Source organism: Eptesicus fuscus, chromosome 16, assembly GCF_027574615.1.
Source record: "Eptesicus fuscus isolate TK198812 chromosome 16, DD_ASM_mEF_20220401, whole genome shotgun sequence".
Lineage (NCBI taxonomy): Eukaryota > Metazoa > Chordata > Mammalia > Chiroptera > Vespertilionidae > Eptesicus > Eptesicus fuscus.
This window is the reverse complement of record NC_072488.1, coordinates 2,495,526-2,510,671: the sequence shown is the minus strand read 5'-3', so window position 1 is coordinate 2,510,671 and position 15,146 is coordinate 2,495,526. Positions and strand designations below refer to the sequence as shown.

At 65.5% G+C, this 15,146-nt stretch overlaps 1 protein-coding gene across 7 annotated transcripts in view; it reads right to left on the bottom strand.

Annotated features, from left to right (window-relative positions):
* The window catches only part of ATP6V1C2 (ATPase H+ transporting V1 subunit C2), a 29,443-nt gene that overhangs the window by 384 nt on the left and 13,913 nt on the right, over window positions 1-15,146 (bottom strand). For 2 of the 7 annotated variants that reach the window (XM_054727866.1, XM_054727865.1), the window contains exons 4-14: window positions 12,658-12,743; window positions 11,821-11,850; window positions 10,826-10,920; window positions 9,971-10,062; window positions 9,097-9,195; window positions 8,565-8,633; window positions 6,657-6,749; window positions 6,478-6,571; window positions 4,064-4,201; window positions 3,216-3,313; window positions 160-292 (exon numbers count right to left, since the gene is read on the bottom strand). In XM_054727866.1, the coding sequence (XP_054583841.1) occupies window positions 160-292; window positions 3,216-3,313; window positions 4,064-4,201; window positions 6,478-6,571; window positions 6,657-6,749; window positions 8,565-8,633; window positions 9,097-9,195; window positions 9,971-10,062; window positions 10,826-10,920; window positions 11,821-11,850; window positions 12,658-12,743 (1,027 nt within the window). The remainder of the gene's footprint in view (window positions 1-159; window positions 293-3,215; window positions 3,314-4,063; window positions 4,202-6,477; window positions 6,572-6,656; window positions 6,750-8,564; window positions 8,634-9,096; window positions 9,196-9,970; window positions 10,063-10,825; window positions 10,921-11,820; window positions 11,851-12,657; window positions 12,744-15,146) is intronic. The other 5 variants (XM_028140386.2, XM_028140388.2, XM_008162415.3 and 2 more) reach the window with 5 other exon arrangements.

The window sequence follows — 15,146 nt, the reverse complement described above, 5'->3', positions numbered from 1 at the left end:
CCCCCACCACACACACACACACACACACACACACACAGCCTTTACGCCTCCCTACTGGTGAAATGGAGGTTTTCACGATAGTCTGGCAAGCACCATGTGGGGCGGCTGCACCCCGTGGAGAGGCTGCAGACGGGCGCCGTTTCCGGGCCGGATACCTACGTCCAGCATGCTGGCAGCTGCCACTTCGTCCAGGTGTCTGAAGACGGAGTTCAGGACCTCGCGCAGACGCTTGGTGGAGGACTTCTTGTGCGGCTGGAGGAGCACAGCCTGGAAGTTCACGGGGAGCCCGTACCTTCCCGGACAGACAAGCGGTGAGAGTAGGTTACTCCGAGGCAAGTGTGGGGACAGGGAGCTGGACGGGAAGTAAGGGCGGGTTCTGATGGAGAGCCGCAGCCAGCACAGCTGGAGGAAGGAAAGCTCAGCCAGGGTTGGCTAGAAAAGTCACACAACACGCCGACCTGCTCTGACAGTGATGGTGTTGACTGGAGAGCGAGAGGTCAGCACAGCCACGGTGGCCACTAGGTGGGGAGTGCGTGGGGGGAACAGGCAATTTGGGACTGCTCTGACCCAAGCACGGCCCTGAAACCCAGCTGGTGGATCAAGCGTGTTCCTTCTGCCGAGTTCCTGTGGGCAGAAGAATGGACTTTGCACACCTGGCTCCATACTCATCACCACGCGCCTTCCTGTCGCCGCACTGGCTGCCAAAGTCCGCACGTGGATAATACCCTTGGACTTGCCCGACGCGCAGCGATTCGTGTGGCCAGAAATCTGTTAATATTCCCTAGTTTTTGTTTCCCAGTGTCCGTAAATTGCCCCCTGGCTCCCACACTTTCCCAGTCTTCACTTCTGGCTGCTGATGCCATGTACCCCGAAATACTGAAATGTATCTGAGCTGCAGAAAGTGGGCTGTTTGTCATTGCGTCCCGTGTAACCAGGCATCAGGCCTCCCTCCCCCTGCACCCCACCGGATCGTTGGAGCCCCCCTCACTGCTGCAGGGTCCAGCCTTTCGCCTCCCCTTTACATCGCCATCTTGCCCTGTTCCAAACAAAAACTTCAACTCCCTACAACTCTTGTCCCAAACTTCAGTGTCCAGAGTCCTGTCACCATGATCTGTGCCACTCAGTCATCCTTTACCGTTAGCTTCTCACACCAGGGCCATTGGCACCTGAAGCTTCCCTTCCCTGGCCCTCCAGCACCCTCTCCCGTCTCACTTCCTCAGGGGCTTCTCGGCCGCCACTCCTTAAATGCTGGGGGTCCCTCCCTAGGTGAACTCCATACATCAGTCGTCATGGATGATTCCCTAACGTGTTCCTATTGAGACCGCACTCAGGGTCCTGGCCAAGGCTCCAGCCCCCGGCCCCTCAGCAGTCCCACCACAGCCCCGCCTGAGGCCCCTTCCGGTCCATGCAGCTGACCACCCGGCTCACTGACCCTGAAGGTGAACTAGCGCGTCCTCACTTGGATGCTACTCTGTCCACTGTCATTTAGCACCTACTCTGTGCAGTGAGGCCCGAGCCCCAGCCCGCCCTGGGCTGCCAGGGGAGGAAACGGTCAAAACAGCATCTGGGAAAGACAGAGCGGCAAGCACCGATGAGGCAAAGGCCAGCGGAGGCTCCCGGCTGCTCTAATGCACGTGTTCATCTCTCCATAGGCTGGGAAGTGACAAGGCCTTTAAAGCGGACCAAGTAGGCCTGGCCGCTGTGGCTCATGGTTGAGCATCGACCTAGGAACCAGGAGGTCACGGTTCTGATCAGGGCACATGTCTGGGTTGTGGGCTCGGTCCCCAGTGTGGGGCATGCAGGAGGCAGCCGATCGATGATTCCCTCTCATCATGGATGTTTCTCTCTCCCTCTCCCTTCCTCTCTGAAATCAATGAAAATATATTTTTAAAAAGGACCTGGTAGCTCTACACAGACAGAGCAGAGGAAAAAAGCAAGTTGCAGAATCTTAGGTGTAAATGATCCCAGTTGGGGACACGGAGACTTGGAACTATTCGCCCTGAGTACGGGTGGGCGTGGGACCGAGGAACGTTCCCCACGGCACGGGCTCTGAGCGTGGCTTTTCACAGTGCTCAGCCGCACAGCTGCGTCGGACGCTGGTCACCGCGCAGCAGGGCCGGTGGGCTCATCGCCAGACGCCAGCCTCTGAGACGGGGAGGGCGAGGAGCCAGGGTCAGCTCCGTCTGCGTTTGGACAAAACCGCCTTGGCAGCCACGGGGAGGATGAACTGGGGGCCAAACCAAGTAGGAGCCCATGGCAACAGCCGGGCAAGCTGAGGCGGGAGAGAGCGGGAGAGGAAGCAAAGGCAGGCTGGGCAGGCCTGTGAAAGGGTGCGGTGGGTGGAGGCGCGGGGGCAGGACGTGAGGGAGAGGGAGCGGCGGAGTCCACGGAGTCCACACTGAGCACGGGCAGAGAGGGCGCTGGAGGAAGGGGCTGGGAGGGCGGGGGCCACCTCCGCAGAGACCTACACCGGGAGGAGGGCGGGACCCCGAGGCGCAGGAGCCTGGGCAGGAGTCGGGCTGGCCAGCCAGGGGGTGGTGGGAGGGGACCTGGGGCAACCTACAGTGCTGGCGGGGAGGGCCCAGGGACCCCGCAGGGGTCCGGGGGCTGGAGGGGCACCTCGGGATGTGTTCACGACCCGGCACATGTTCCAGCACCCAGAGAGCAGGCTTCAGAAAGAGTCCCCGTTGGATTCCACTTCCATGAACACAGAGGAATATGCACATGTGCACATTTAAACCGCCAAGAACTAACTGTATCTGAGCCCTTTTCTCTCGGGGTTCAGGCTGCAGGGGATGCTATTCGTTGCTTGTGCTCATCTGTCGTTTCTAAAATCTATTTCGCTTTTGTTTTAAAAAGAGGCGTCCGAAGTGTGGGTGCTGGTGGTTTGTTTGGTTGGGTTTTCCTTTCCTGGGGCCTTGAGAGGTGAGCTCTAAGGTCAAGGTGTGAGAGGGGCTGGCATTCTGCAGGGGCCCTGGGCCCTGGCGCCTAGCGGCCGGGGGGTGGGGGAGCCAGCGGGGAGACCAGGAGGCACTGCCCGAGGCTGGCAGGAAAGGGACAGAGCAGCGGGCAGCAGGGGCCTCGGGGCGGAGGGAGGGTTTACTGGACCCCGAAGTCCTGGCCCTGGGGAGGCTGGAGGGGACACCATGGCCCCAGAGCTGCTGCTCCCGGCCACCCCACCCCGGACGGCCCGGCGGGCGCCTCCCCCGACCAACCTGAGCACGGACTCCACGAACACTCGCAGCGCCTTGACGTGCACCCAGGCGATAAAGGCTTCGCTGAAGTTCACCTTGAGCCAGCGCAGCAGGGGGCCCTGCAGAGACAGGGGAGCCGTGACCCTCGGCCCCTCCGCCGACCCGAGCCAAGAGGCCTGCCCGTCACCAGCTCACCACCTCCAGGCAGGCTGGACAGAGCAAGCCCTGAGCTGAGAAGGAGCGCCCGGGGGCAGCGGAAGCAGCGAGTCGGCCCACGAGGCCCGGGCGAGGCCCGGGACCACGCTCCCCGGGGGGCCTGGGGCCGGGAAGCTCAGCGGCCAGCCACCGGCACATGCGTGGGGCCCCCTCAGACCGGGCCGCGGGCGCTGGGCAGCCCCTGACCTCAGGCTCTCGGCGGGCAGCTCAGGGCCTCCCTCCGACTGTGCTGCCCGGCCCCCGCGTCACGCCATGACCACAAGCCCCAGGGCGTGCGGGGTCACTAACGCTGGGGTGGCCGGTCATCGGGGCGAGTTCAAGTCTCGCAGCAAAGGCTCTGAGCCACCGAGGTCAGGAGTGGGTCCCGCCGGGCAGGACGGAGAGCTGCCCGCCCACGCCTGCCCCCCGCAGGGCCTGCCCGTCACCAGCTCGCCACCTCCAGGCAGAGCAGAGGCACCTTGGCCATAAGCACCGTCCACTGTCGGGGGGTGGGGCCCCCCAAAGAGGCCCTGCAGATGAGGAGGAAGGCTCCACTCTGGGCTCCTTGAAGGCCTCAAAGCCGCGTGAGAGAACAGAAAGGCAGGGATCGCTCCTGACACCGTGCTGGCGCGGACATGCGAGCGGGGACCCCAGGGCTCCCAGGGGCTGCTTACCTCGCCCTCGCCCTCGCTCTCTCTCTCTCTGTCGCTGTGCCCCGCAGCGGGCCTAGCGGGGTTACCTAGCGGGGTTACCTTAACCTTGTGGTCCGGGAAGGTGGGTGGTCCCTTTTTAAGAGCAACACAGGAAGTTTGCTAAAGGCACAGAAACGATTCATTAATCTTTCAGGAGACGCGGATCGGAAACAAACGATTCTCCTCGCCTGCAGGGAAGGCGGCTCCGGGGTGCCGCCCACCCCCCAGGGCTGGAGGTGTGGCCCCGTCTGTGCCCCGCCCCGGCCGGGCGTGGGAAAGCCTTCCTTTGGTTCCACATTCCCGGGAAAGAGCCGTCTCTGGCAGAGGCTGGGATTACACATCGCTCCCTCCGCCTGCCCGGGTCAGGGCCTGCCCCCCTAAGCAAGGCCGGGCAGCTCGGGGGACTCCCACCTGTGATCCCTGACAGCACCCGGGACCCCGCCCGGCCCTTCCGCTGACACGTCGCCAGAAAGACACCGGGTGCTGCTCACGCCCGCCTCCCAACAGGCGAAGGGTAAGAGTCTGCAGGAGCGGGGCGGGCTGGCCCGCTGTCGCCCGCTCCCTGGCGCACAGCGAGAGCCTCGGAAGGGACCGAGTGTTTCCGAGTTCGTGCCTCCCTCCGAGCTCCATTTCCCCGAGGCCCTGGCAGGGCTCCCGGCCGCGCCGGCCGAAGTCTACACCGTGAAAAAGCACCGCTGGGAACCCGAGACCCGGGCGCAGGTGTCGGCTCGGGTGTCAGTCACCTGGGTCCTCGGGGGGTCTGTGCCAGCGCACGGGTGGGTGCCAAGGGACCTGCGGCCCGGACACCTGTGGGAGCTGCTGTTACCTGGCTCCCGTCCGGACACTGAGAGACCTCGGGAGTGCTCCCAGGTGGCAGGGCTGAGGTTCAGACGCCACCCCTTTGGGTCTCAGCTCTGGTGGTGAACACCTTTCCTGCCTGGGTGCCTGGGTGCGTGGGTGCCTGGGTGCGTGGGTGCCTAGGTGCAGGGGCCTAAGGCCTCGGGGCCCAGGGCTCCAGCTCAGCCCTGTCTCAGAGGATCTGCAAAGTGTGTGCGTCCCTTCAGGGTACACGTCTATACACATTCGTGTGCACGTGTGTTTATGCTTGTGGGGTATTTTTTATGCTCAGTTCCCATGGCCTCTCACAGGGCCTGGGCCAGTCCAGAGGGGCTCTGAGAACCCCATTTCGGGGGCCCCATGGCTGGTGCTCACTCCTGCGGGGCGGCCTGTCTGGAGTCCCGCTGAAAAGGCCATTGAGCCCGACCGGTGTGCTCAGTGGTTGAGTGTCGCCCTATGAACCAGGAGGTCAGGGTTCAATTCCTGGTCAAGGGCACATGCCAAGGTTGCGGCTCGATCCCCAGTGTGGGGCGTGCAGGGGGCAGCTGATCAGTGATTCTCTCTCATCATTGATGCTTCTATCTCTCTCTCCCTCTCCCTCTCCCTCTCTGAAATCAGTAATAAAATAGTTTGGGGGAAAGAAGGCCATTGACCCAGAGAGGTCAGGCCAGATGTGCGGGGCGCCCGGCCCGCCGTCAGGAAGGCTCGGGGTAAACACTCGGCCGCAGGAGAGGCCCTTGTGGCTTCGCACGCCCTTGCGGCTCTGTGTTTGCACACGGCCCTTCCTCCTGAGGGCCAGAGCGAGCACACTCCACTCATTCTTCCCCCCTGCATGGAGGTGGGTGCTCCCAGAGCCCTCCCGCCAGGACTGGGGGGGGGGGGACCCGAAACACCCCACCCCGACGAGGCTCCACAGCCGAGGGCACCCCGTCTGGAATGCGCCCATTTTACAGAGCGGTGGAGGGAGCATCCCCGCTCAAACATGGAAGTCTGGTCTCCCTCTTGAGCTCGGCTGCCCTCAAAGTTTCCGAGTGGCCGTTGTCGGGAATCTCGGGGGGAGCACCCCTCTTTGCTAAAAGCACAGCGAGGGTAAATATAGGTGCTGGGGACGGAGGCGGCACATCACACCTGGAACTCACACCGCCAAGGGCAGCCGCGTGACCTTGGCCTCACCTCCCGGGCGGGGCCCTGCCTGCAGCCGGCCTGCCTTGCTCGACCTCAGAGGCCCCAGGTAGGGTCCTCTCCCAGGGCCTTGCTCATCACCCTCTCAGCGCCCCGACTTCTCAGCGACAACGGAGCCAGTCCCTTCCCGGGAGGGCAGTGCCGGGGCTCGGGGAGACCTCGCCTGGAGCTGCCCAGGTGCTACCTCCACAATGACCTGTGCTGTCACCCCCCAAACCCTGCTCTGGCTGCCCCAGGAGAGCACTTGTTCCTGGGGGGGGGGGGGCAGAGTGGGGGGTGCCCAGGGGCGTGGGGACGGCGGAGCTGAGAGGCGGGGACTGGCAGGGCCCTCTGTCCCCATCTTGCCCGGAAACCCGCGGCCTGTGGCCCGTACTCACATATTGTTGCTTCTTAGCCGTCAGCAGCCTGGCCATCTCTTCCCGTTCCCGAGTGATCTCTTTCTCGTCATAGTAAAATTCTCGGACCGTGAACCTGAACCCGGCACACAGAGGCCGGCCGTCACGGAGCCGCTCCCGCCCCCGGGGGCGCGGGGCCCAGCCCGCCCGCCCGCACTTACTTGTTCTCTTTGGCTCTGGCTTTGAAATCGTCGATCACTTTTCGAAACAGGGTCACGGTGAAGAGGCCGCCCTCCTTGTCCTCACAGATCAGCCTGTGGGGAGACGCGTCCGCTCGCTGGGCTGGGCCGGGCCGGGCCGGCGGGACCGTCCTCGCCTCGGGAGGAGGCTGCTGCGGCCACAGCCGCTGTCCCCTCCCCCTGGTGGCCGGACCCCGGGCCTCCCCACGGCTCCCCACCCCTGGCTCTGTGGTCCTGGCGCTCCCCTTCCTCTCCTGCCCGTTCACTCGCCCCCCAAGCCGAGCCTCAGGGGCCTCCAGGCCCGTTCAACACAGGCCCGGGGAGGAAGGGACGGGAGCCTGGTTGTGCCGTGATCTGGGGTTGGGTCCCGTTCATCAAGTGTCTGAGAGATGAGGCCACCCCTGGGCCTCGGCCCCCTGGTGGGCCCGGTGCCCCTGGCCCTGGCACGCGACGGGTACAGTGAACTGGGGGCGAGGGGGGGGGGCATTTCAGTTGGTGGAACATCTGACAATGGCCACTTCACGGCCAATGTCACAGTGTTCTAATCAGACGCACCTCCTGGCACACGTCCACGGAAAGCCACTGTGGCCGCTGTCCCCAGGGGCGTGGGGGCGGTGGGGCAGTGACCTAAGCATCATTGAGTCCTGCTGGCCAGATGCCCCCCATGGGTGTCCTGGGCTGTGGGCTGCTGGCACCCCCACTCCTGTTCCTCCGAGCCCACACCCCGGAGGCTGCCGCAGGCTGGAGGCCTCGCCAGAGCCACCCCTGCAGACCCCAGGGGCCCTGACGGGGCGGGGCCAGGGACATGGCCTGGGAGGCCGAGGCCCTGCAGCGGGTGCCCCGGCCCTCGCCAAGCAGGCCAGTGCCCTGCCCGTCTGCCCCCCTCCTCCCCTCGGACATGATGCCCTGGCTTATTCCTCCAGCTCCCGGGGGCCTCAGGCTGTGGGTCCTGTCCCCTGCACCCCTCATTGCCGTCTCCTGTGAGTCTGTGGTCCCGGGAGAGCCAGCCTCGGGGCCGGCGCCCACTGGCCTCCGGGCTGGGGTGGGCGAGGGCAGGGCCCACTGGCCTCCGGGCTGGGGTGGGCGAGGGCAGGGCCCACTGGCCTCCGGGCTGGGGTGGGCGAGGGCAGGCGAGGCAGGTGAACGGGCCTCGCTGTCGGACCTTTTCAACGAAGCACCAGCTGTTTCAGACAGAGGAGCGGCACAGAGGACACATCCCGTGTCCCTGCCCCCGGCTAACGGCATCCCTGTTCCTACAGGAAAAGCCCCTCCCCCTCCCCACTGGCCTCTCTGCCCTGAGGTCACCACTGGCGTTTCTCACCCCAAAGACCCCATAATTCTCCCGGGCACCCGTGTGTGCCCAGTCTCAGAGGCGTAGAGCGGCCATTGTTAGACCCCAACTAACTGGCTTCGTGCGCCGCGCAGACCCGCCTGTGCCGCTGCACCCACGGCATCGCTGGCTCCCCACTCGGGGCTGGCATTCTCGGTATGAATATGTTCTTCCACCCCTTCTCCTGTAAGTCACCCAGCCCCCACTGCCCACAGCAGCTCGGACCCACGCGCTGAGACTGTCCTCCGCCCCTCCCCCACTCTGTGGCCCCCACGGCCCGGCCCTGGCCCGGCCCTCCGGTGGGGAAGAGGCCACACCCGGCTGACAAGGCAGAGCGGAGTGCAGTGAAGGAGGGCAGCCAGGGAGGGCTTCCCGGAGGAGGGGGCAGGGAAGCAAAGTCCCCAAAGATGGAGGGAGTCCGGCACGTGGCTGGTGCATGGCCCCAAAGGAGCTGCAGGTGGAGGGGCTCTCGATGGGCACACGCGTTGGGTGGTTGGGTGCCCCAGGGCGCCCACACATGCTTCCCGGGGACCCCCGGGTGAAGCCGGCATCTCACTTACTTGGTTGACCGAGGGACCACCATGTCCGAGAGGGACTCGTAGGTCTTCTGCCATTGTACGTAGTTTTGTCTGCGAGAACACAGTCGTTCAGTGATTTCCGCGGAAAAGGCTGCGGGGTGTCCCGAGTGTTTAGGAAGCTGCACACCCCTTTTCCCGAGGGACCGAGGCGAGCAGGACTGGGCCCTGCAGGGGCTCGGGGAACCCCCTGCCCAGCCCGATCCTGGGCCGGCCTCCCCGTGAGGCCCTAAGCTCCGGGTTTCTGCCCGGGCTCTGCCTGGCCCGGGGCAAGAAGCTGACCACCGCTGCTCCTGGCTTGCGGGGTGAAGTGAGCCTGTCTGACACCTGGCGCATAGTAGGTGCTCAAGGACTGGCTGCTGCGGCCTCTGCGATTACCCGGCAAGCCTGGTCACCCTACGGCTTCCTTCAGGCCTGCGCCCCGGCCGTGGGGGGTGGGCCTCTGGCGGGGCCAGTGTCCTCCCGCGATCACTTACTCAGGCTGAGGCGCCCACGGCCCACCTCCCCGCCCACTTACGTGGGGACGATGACCAGGAGGGTGACCAGGTACTCGGAGTCCAGCACAAAGTCGTCTTTGCTCACGATGTCGCTCAGTGTCCGCGTGAAGAGGTTCGCCCTGAACCCCCGTGGGACAGAGGGGGTGTGGTCAGCAGAAAGGCCTGTGGAGGCAGCACGCACCGAGCACCCACGGCACACACACGGGCGGGGACACGAGGGGCATGTGGGGGAGGCTAAGGGTGTGTATGGGGGGGCTCAGGGCACCCCCAGCTCCGCGTCTGGGAGGCCAGCACTGTGTGGCTGGCAGGGCCTGTCACTGCGCTGCCCTGTGCGAGCCGCTGCCGCTGGGAGGAGCCGGTGGCGGCCGCTGAAGCTGCTCCGGGGTCCGCTCGGCGGCCAGCCCTCCCAGCTGCCCGGCGTCCTGGGCGCGGCCGGCCCGGCGAGAGCTCCGTTTCCCTTCGCACGCCCCGCGGGCCCGGCCGCCGGGGACACTCACCTGAAATAGCTCTCTGCCGCGTGGAACCGGGTCGGCATCGAGGTCAGGGTATTTTTAGCACCCGGATCGAGGCCACTGCCCCGCAAACGGCTACCGACCGCCTGGCTGCGTGCACGCAGGCCGCAGTGTCAGCTAACGCGTTCACCAGCACGCAGTGCTTCCCGCGTGAAGGCTCTCAAGCAAGACTCCTGGGGCGCCCCGGGGGCTCTGAGAAGCCCACAGCGGGTGGCCGAGGGCACAGGCAGGAGGGGCGTCTGCTCCCAGCACCCCCTCCCAGCCAGCTCCCGAGTCAGAGGCCTCTCTGTCTGTCTGTCTGTCTCACTCTCTCACAGACACAGCCCGTCACCCGGGATCTGCCCGCAGGCGGGCCCGTGCGCGGTGCGGACGCGGCACTCACTGGGCCTTCTGGTTCAGGCTGTCCAGCGTGGCCTTCAGGGCGCTGTAGGCGGCCGTGCGGGCCTTCAGGTCCGTCTCGATCTGCGCCAGTTGCTGCTCAGAAAAGCAGAATCGTTGGAAGAGTCGGCCAAACTTGGCAAACGTGCCACCCATCGCTCCTGGTGCCCTTGAGGAAACAGCACCCCACCCGCCGGGTCCCCGCCGGCCTCCTGGGGCCGCCCCTCCTCCAGGGCCCCGGAATCACTGCCCGATTGTCTGACCGTCCGGCGGGGCTGGGACCTCTGACGCAGGTGATGCCCATGGAGCCGCACCCAGGTCCCTGCCTTCTGGCCCCACCCCCTTCCCAGACACAGGCCCGCAGCAGCCGGGCAGCCGGGCGTGAGGAGATGCCGCACCCGGGACGGGGCGGGTCCCAGCGGCCACCTCCTTCGCCCGCCCCGGGCTCTGCCACTCCGCGGAGAAAACAGGCGGCCTGTTCCTGGGCGGCGGACACTCCCCGGCCACGCGGCGGCCGTCGGGGCTGCCTGGGAGGCTCCCGGGGTGGCGGAGGGGGAGGGGACACCCCCGAGGGACACACACGGTCAGCACGGCAGCCAGACGCCCAGGGTCCCAGGTGCTCTCTTTGTGGCAGAAGCCGGAGGCCGCCGCTGACCAACACGGCAGCACCCCGGGGCCGCGCCAGCGGGCGCCCATTGTCACGGGCACCTCCGACGAGGGCAGGACCCCCAGGGCTGTCCCAGGCGTCGGGGCTAGCGGGAGGCAGGGGGGATGAGGACCCCAGCCGGGGCCCAGATGCCGTGGAGGGCCCGCTGTCCCCGTCACAGAAGCGCGAGCGTCCCTGCGGGAGCCCCCTCACCTTCGCCAGGGTGTCCACCAGGCTCGGCAGCGGCTGCTTCGCGGGGTACTTGGCCATGTCCCACTCAAAGTGGGTCACAAAGGACGTTAAGTCAACTGGAAGGACAGAAACCCGCGTCGGCGCACGAGCGAGCGGCTCCCCACCAGGGCCCCCGAGCTGTGCACCGAGGAGCGAGGCGGGTCCCCGGAGCGGTGCCGTCGGGCCTGGCGGGGAGGAGGAGCGCTGACGGAGGGCGAGCACGTGGATCGCGGTCTGACCGAGCTCGCACCCGCGCCCTAAGACCTGGGTTTGCGGGGAGCAGCGGCGCTCTCCCTACGTCGCTCCTCCGTCCAGGGCCCTGCCCGTTACCCGCGGGGAAAGGAGACCCGCTGATCTTTTCAACAAAGTCGCCTTTTTATTAGCATCAGCGAGAAACCCACGTGTGACGAGCAGACGGCCAGGAAGGCACCGGGGACTCGCATCTGCGCGGATGTGAGCTGGTGCCCAAGGGTTTGCTGGCTTCCTTCCACCGTGCACGCAGGTGGGAGAAACCCCAAAGCCCATGGCCCCTTCGAATGCGGGAACCAGGAAAGGCCTGCGTGGGCCCAGGGCACCCCAGGAGGCTCGAGAGAAGCAGGGTCCTTGCCCATCGAGGCCCCACAGAGCTAAGCCTGGCGTGGAAGCCGCCAGGGGCCACGGACCAGCCAGCCCCGAGAGCAGGAGGACAGCCGCCCGACAGGAAGCGGACTGCAAAGCCAAGGTGCAGATGTGCACCTGGGACCCCGAGTCCACGCGCCCCCAATGCAGGCGGCACGCAGAGCTGCTGGGCGGCGGGGAGGGGGGCACGGTTGCTCGCTGGGTCGTGTGGCTGCAGTGACCAAGTGCGAGGGGGCCACTCGGGAATCCCGTCGTCCCTGGTCACCGCACCCCACCACCAGCCGGGGAGCCCGCCTCCCCGGGGACATGCGGGGCAGGCACCACACGGAACACGCACACAGCAACAACACGCCACCTACTCTTTAAACATTTCATCTTTTCCTTCAGACCTGCAACGGGAGAAGGGCCATCATTCCACCGCGTTCACGCACACAGCCCCGGGCGTCTCCGCTCGCCGACGGGCACAAGCAGATGGGCACAAGCAGATGGGCACAAGCAGATGGAAGCTTTCTGAGGTTGCCGGGAGGGGGACTACGCATCGAGGCGCGGGCTTGAGCCGCCGAAGACACTTCACCACCGCGTTAGCGCTACCGTCTCCAGTCAGGGGCGCTCGAGTTCCAGGCCCAGAGCATCTGGGGTCTAACGCTCTACTTCCTGGGCGCAACTTAAGATTTCGGGGTGAGGCGTTCCTTCGCCCCTGAAGGCACCCTCAGCCTCGTTTCGGGAAAGGGATAAAGGGTGGGGGGCTGTGGGCAGGATGGGACCTTCCATGCGGGAGAGGGTGAGGCTGATGGAGACGGCGGGCGGGGCCCAGCAGCCACTAGACCTCGCCGTACACATTTCCACTTCACATTTCATGGAGGAGTTCAGCCGCAGGGTAAAAACATGCCACAGGGGACTAAACTGGCCAAGGAGCATGTCTTCCAAACGCCGGGTTGTTGAGCTAACAGCGGGGCGAACAGGGCTGGTTGGGGGGCAACTGAGGTCTCTGGGCCTCAGTCTTCCCATCTGTAAAATGGGGCAATCCCATCGGGAAGGATTGTTGTGGGGATTACACGGACCAGGTCATTGACTTCCGAATGGAGAAGACGGCCTGTCACCCGGGCTGTGGTGGGGGGAGGGGGGAGGGGGGGAGGAGGCCGTATCGTTTCAGTCGGGAGCCCGGAAGCACGCGATGACAGCGCCGAGCCACCTACCTCCGTTGGCCAGGAGGTTCTCCTGGACCTTGCCCTTGGCGTCCTCCATGACCTCCACCACGCTCTGGGCCATTCTCTTTATGAGGCTGTGGGGACAGAACAAGGGCCGCTTAGAGCCGGACACCGCGCCCTGTGGGGACTAACCTGGCCACAGGCGGGAGGAGGCCGCGCACGCTGTGGCCCCGAACCCGTATTTCCACCTCCGGGGAAGGAGCGCGAGGAAACGGGACCAAGAGGAAGGGCGTGCAGCATAAGAAGATGCCCTTCCTGGCCCCGCCGGGACCCCCGTGCGGCCCTGCTGCGACCTCCTGCACGGCCCTGCTGTGACCCCCTTCCTGGCCCCGCCGGGACCCCCTTCCTGGCCCTGCTGGGACCCCCTTCCTGGCCCCGCCGGGACCCCCTGCGCGGCTGCTGTGACAGCGGAGGCCCCACAGTAGGGTTGTCAGCGGAAGGGACGGTGCCTGCAGCTGGGCCATCGCCCGGCAGCCCAGGCGGGTGCAGCCCCTGCTGTGGCGGAGCGAGCGTGTGTTGTCACGCTGCGTGGAAAGTGTACACAGAACGTGTGGGTGCCGCCGTGCGAGCGGCTCTTCCTGCCCCGGCTCTTCTCCAGAGCCGTCGGCATCGCCTGTGTCACGCGGAACGGGAACTTCAGGAGTCTCCGAAGTCCCCGGGCTCAGACAGCGTCAGGGCAGGAGGACTCCCTGGCCAGGCCCTGCCTGCCGCCAGCTAAGGACTGGGCCGCATCCACCTCGTCCCTCCGAGCCTCCGTTCTCTTAGGGGCCAGCTGCGGAGGACCCCGCTGGGCGGGACTCGGATGCGGGTGAAGAGAACCAACCGGGCACCGAGCTGTAGGAGCCGAGTGTCCGCTCTGGAGGCGGAGCCGTTCGGATCTCAGCCGGAAACCTCGCCAAACCAGGATCACAGTCTGTCCGTTCTGACGGTCCAGGCCTCTGCCTCGGGCCCTCTCTCCTGGCTCCCAGGCTCCAGGCCATTGGGGGGGGGGGTGCAAAGAGCGGGGACCAGGTCATTGACCTCCAAATGGAGGACTCGGGCTTCTGTGGCTGCAGGCGCGGGACGTGTTGGCCGCACAGAGCGTGGAGGCCAGGCCAGGGCCGGGCAGGAGGGCGCTGGGCAGCCGGACGGAGGGACAGAGGGCGGGAGAGCAGCCTTCTGTGTCCTCTCTTGGCATGTTTCCAAAAAACATGCCAATCCCGGGCCCCGTCCATGGCGCATGTGATTGAGGTTTCCTTTTGCTAATACCTACCGCTCGGTGGAGTCCACCAACTGCCAAACATTCAATAACCATCACCTCACTAAATCCCCCCCCAAAATCCTTAAAGATGGGATTGCCCCATTTTACAGATGGGAAGACTGAGGCCCAGAGATGTCAGTTGCCCCCCAACCATGCAGTCCATGGGTGGACCCCGGGGCTCCAGGCCCCCAGGCCATGCTGCTGTCACGATGGCCCATCCTGGGCTCAGACCTGCCCCCCAACGTATTGGCATGGCTTAGAACAGCGGTCCGCATCTTACTAACTGTAACTTGAGCAAGCTGCCCCCCTCCCGATCGCCACCACCGGGGAGCACTCGGAATCGCAGTCTGCCAAAGCTCAGATGCCGGGAAACCACGGCTGCGCACGAACGCACACGGCCCTGGCTTCGCTGCGACGTCGGCCTGTCACCGGGGTGTCCCCGTGAGAATGTGTTTCTCGGTGAGGCCGCGGCCGGGGGGGCCCTGCGTTTGCTTTCTCACGTGGCAGCCCACGGGAACGCCCTTGCCGGTGGAACGGCCTCCGCACGCAGCCCCGACGCTGCGCGGTGCCTGGCCTCTGCTGGGGCGGGACGCCGGCCCCTGGCGCAGGGGCACCCGGAGGAGAAGTTGCCACAGAGTCACTGCTGGAATCCGAGGCAGAAACACTCGCCATTTTAGCAAATGGGCCAGGCCACCCTCCAAACACACAGACCCCGCGGGTGCTCTGGCCCCGGGAGCACGCTTCCCTGCCCCCTCCCTCGGCGGCGGCAGGAATCCTTCCTCTCCGCCGTCCCACAGCTGGGCCTGCATCTCTCTGGTCATCCGCGAGGGCGGACACCTTTTGGTGGGTTTACTGGCTCCTCGCACGGCTGTGCTCTGTGGAGAGTGTTCTATCCGTGGCCAGTTCCTCTACCGGTTTATTCATTAATAAAAAAATTATTGGGCCCAGCCGGTGTGGCTCAGGGGTTGAGCATCAACCTATGAACCAGGAGGTCAGCCGTTCAATTCCCCGTCAGGGCCCAGGCCCAGGTTGTGGGTTCGATCCCCAGTGTGTGGGGCGTGCAGGAGGCAGCTGGGCAATGACGCTCTCTCATCATGGATGTTTCTCTCTCTCCCCCTCTCCCTTCCTCTCTGAAATCAATACGAATATTGTTTAAAAATCCCTCCCGTGACGTTAGTCGTGCCTAGGGAGTGTGACCACGGTAACATCTGCCCGCCCAGCACCGTGGCCCGGGTCA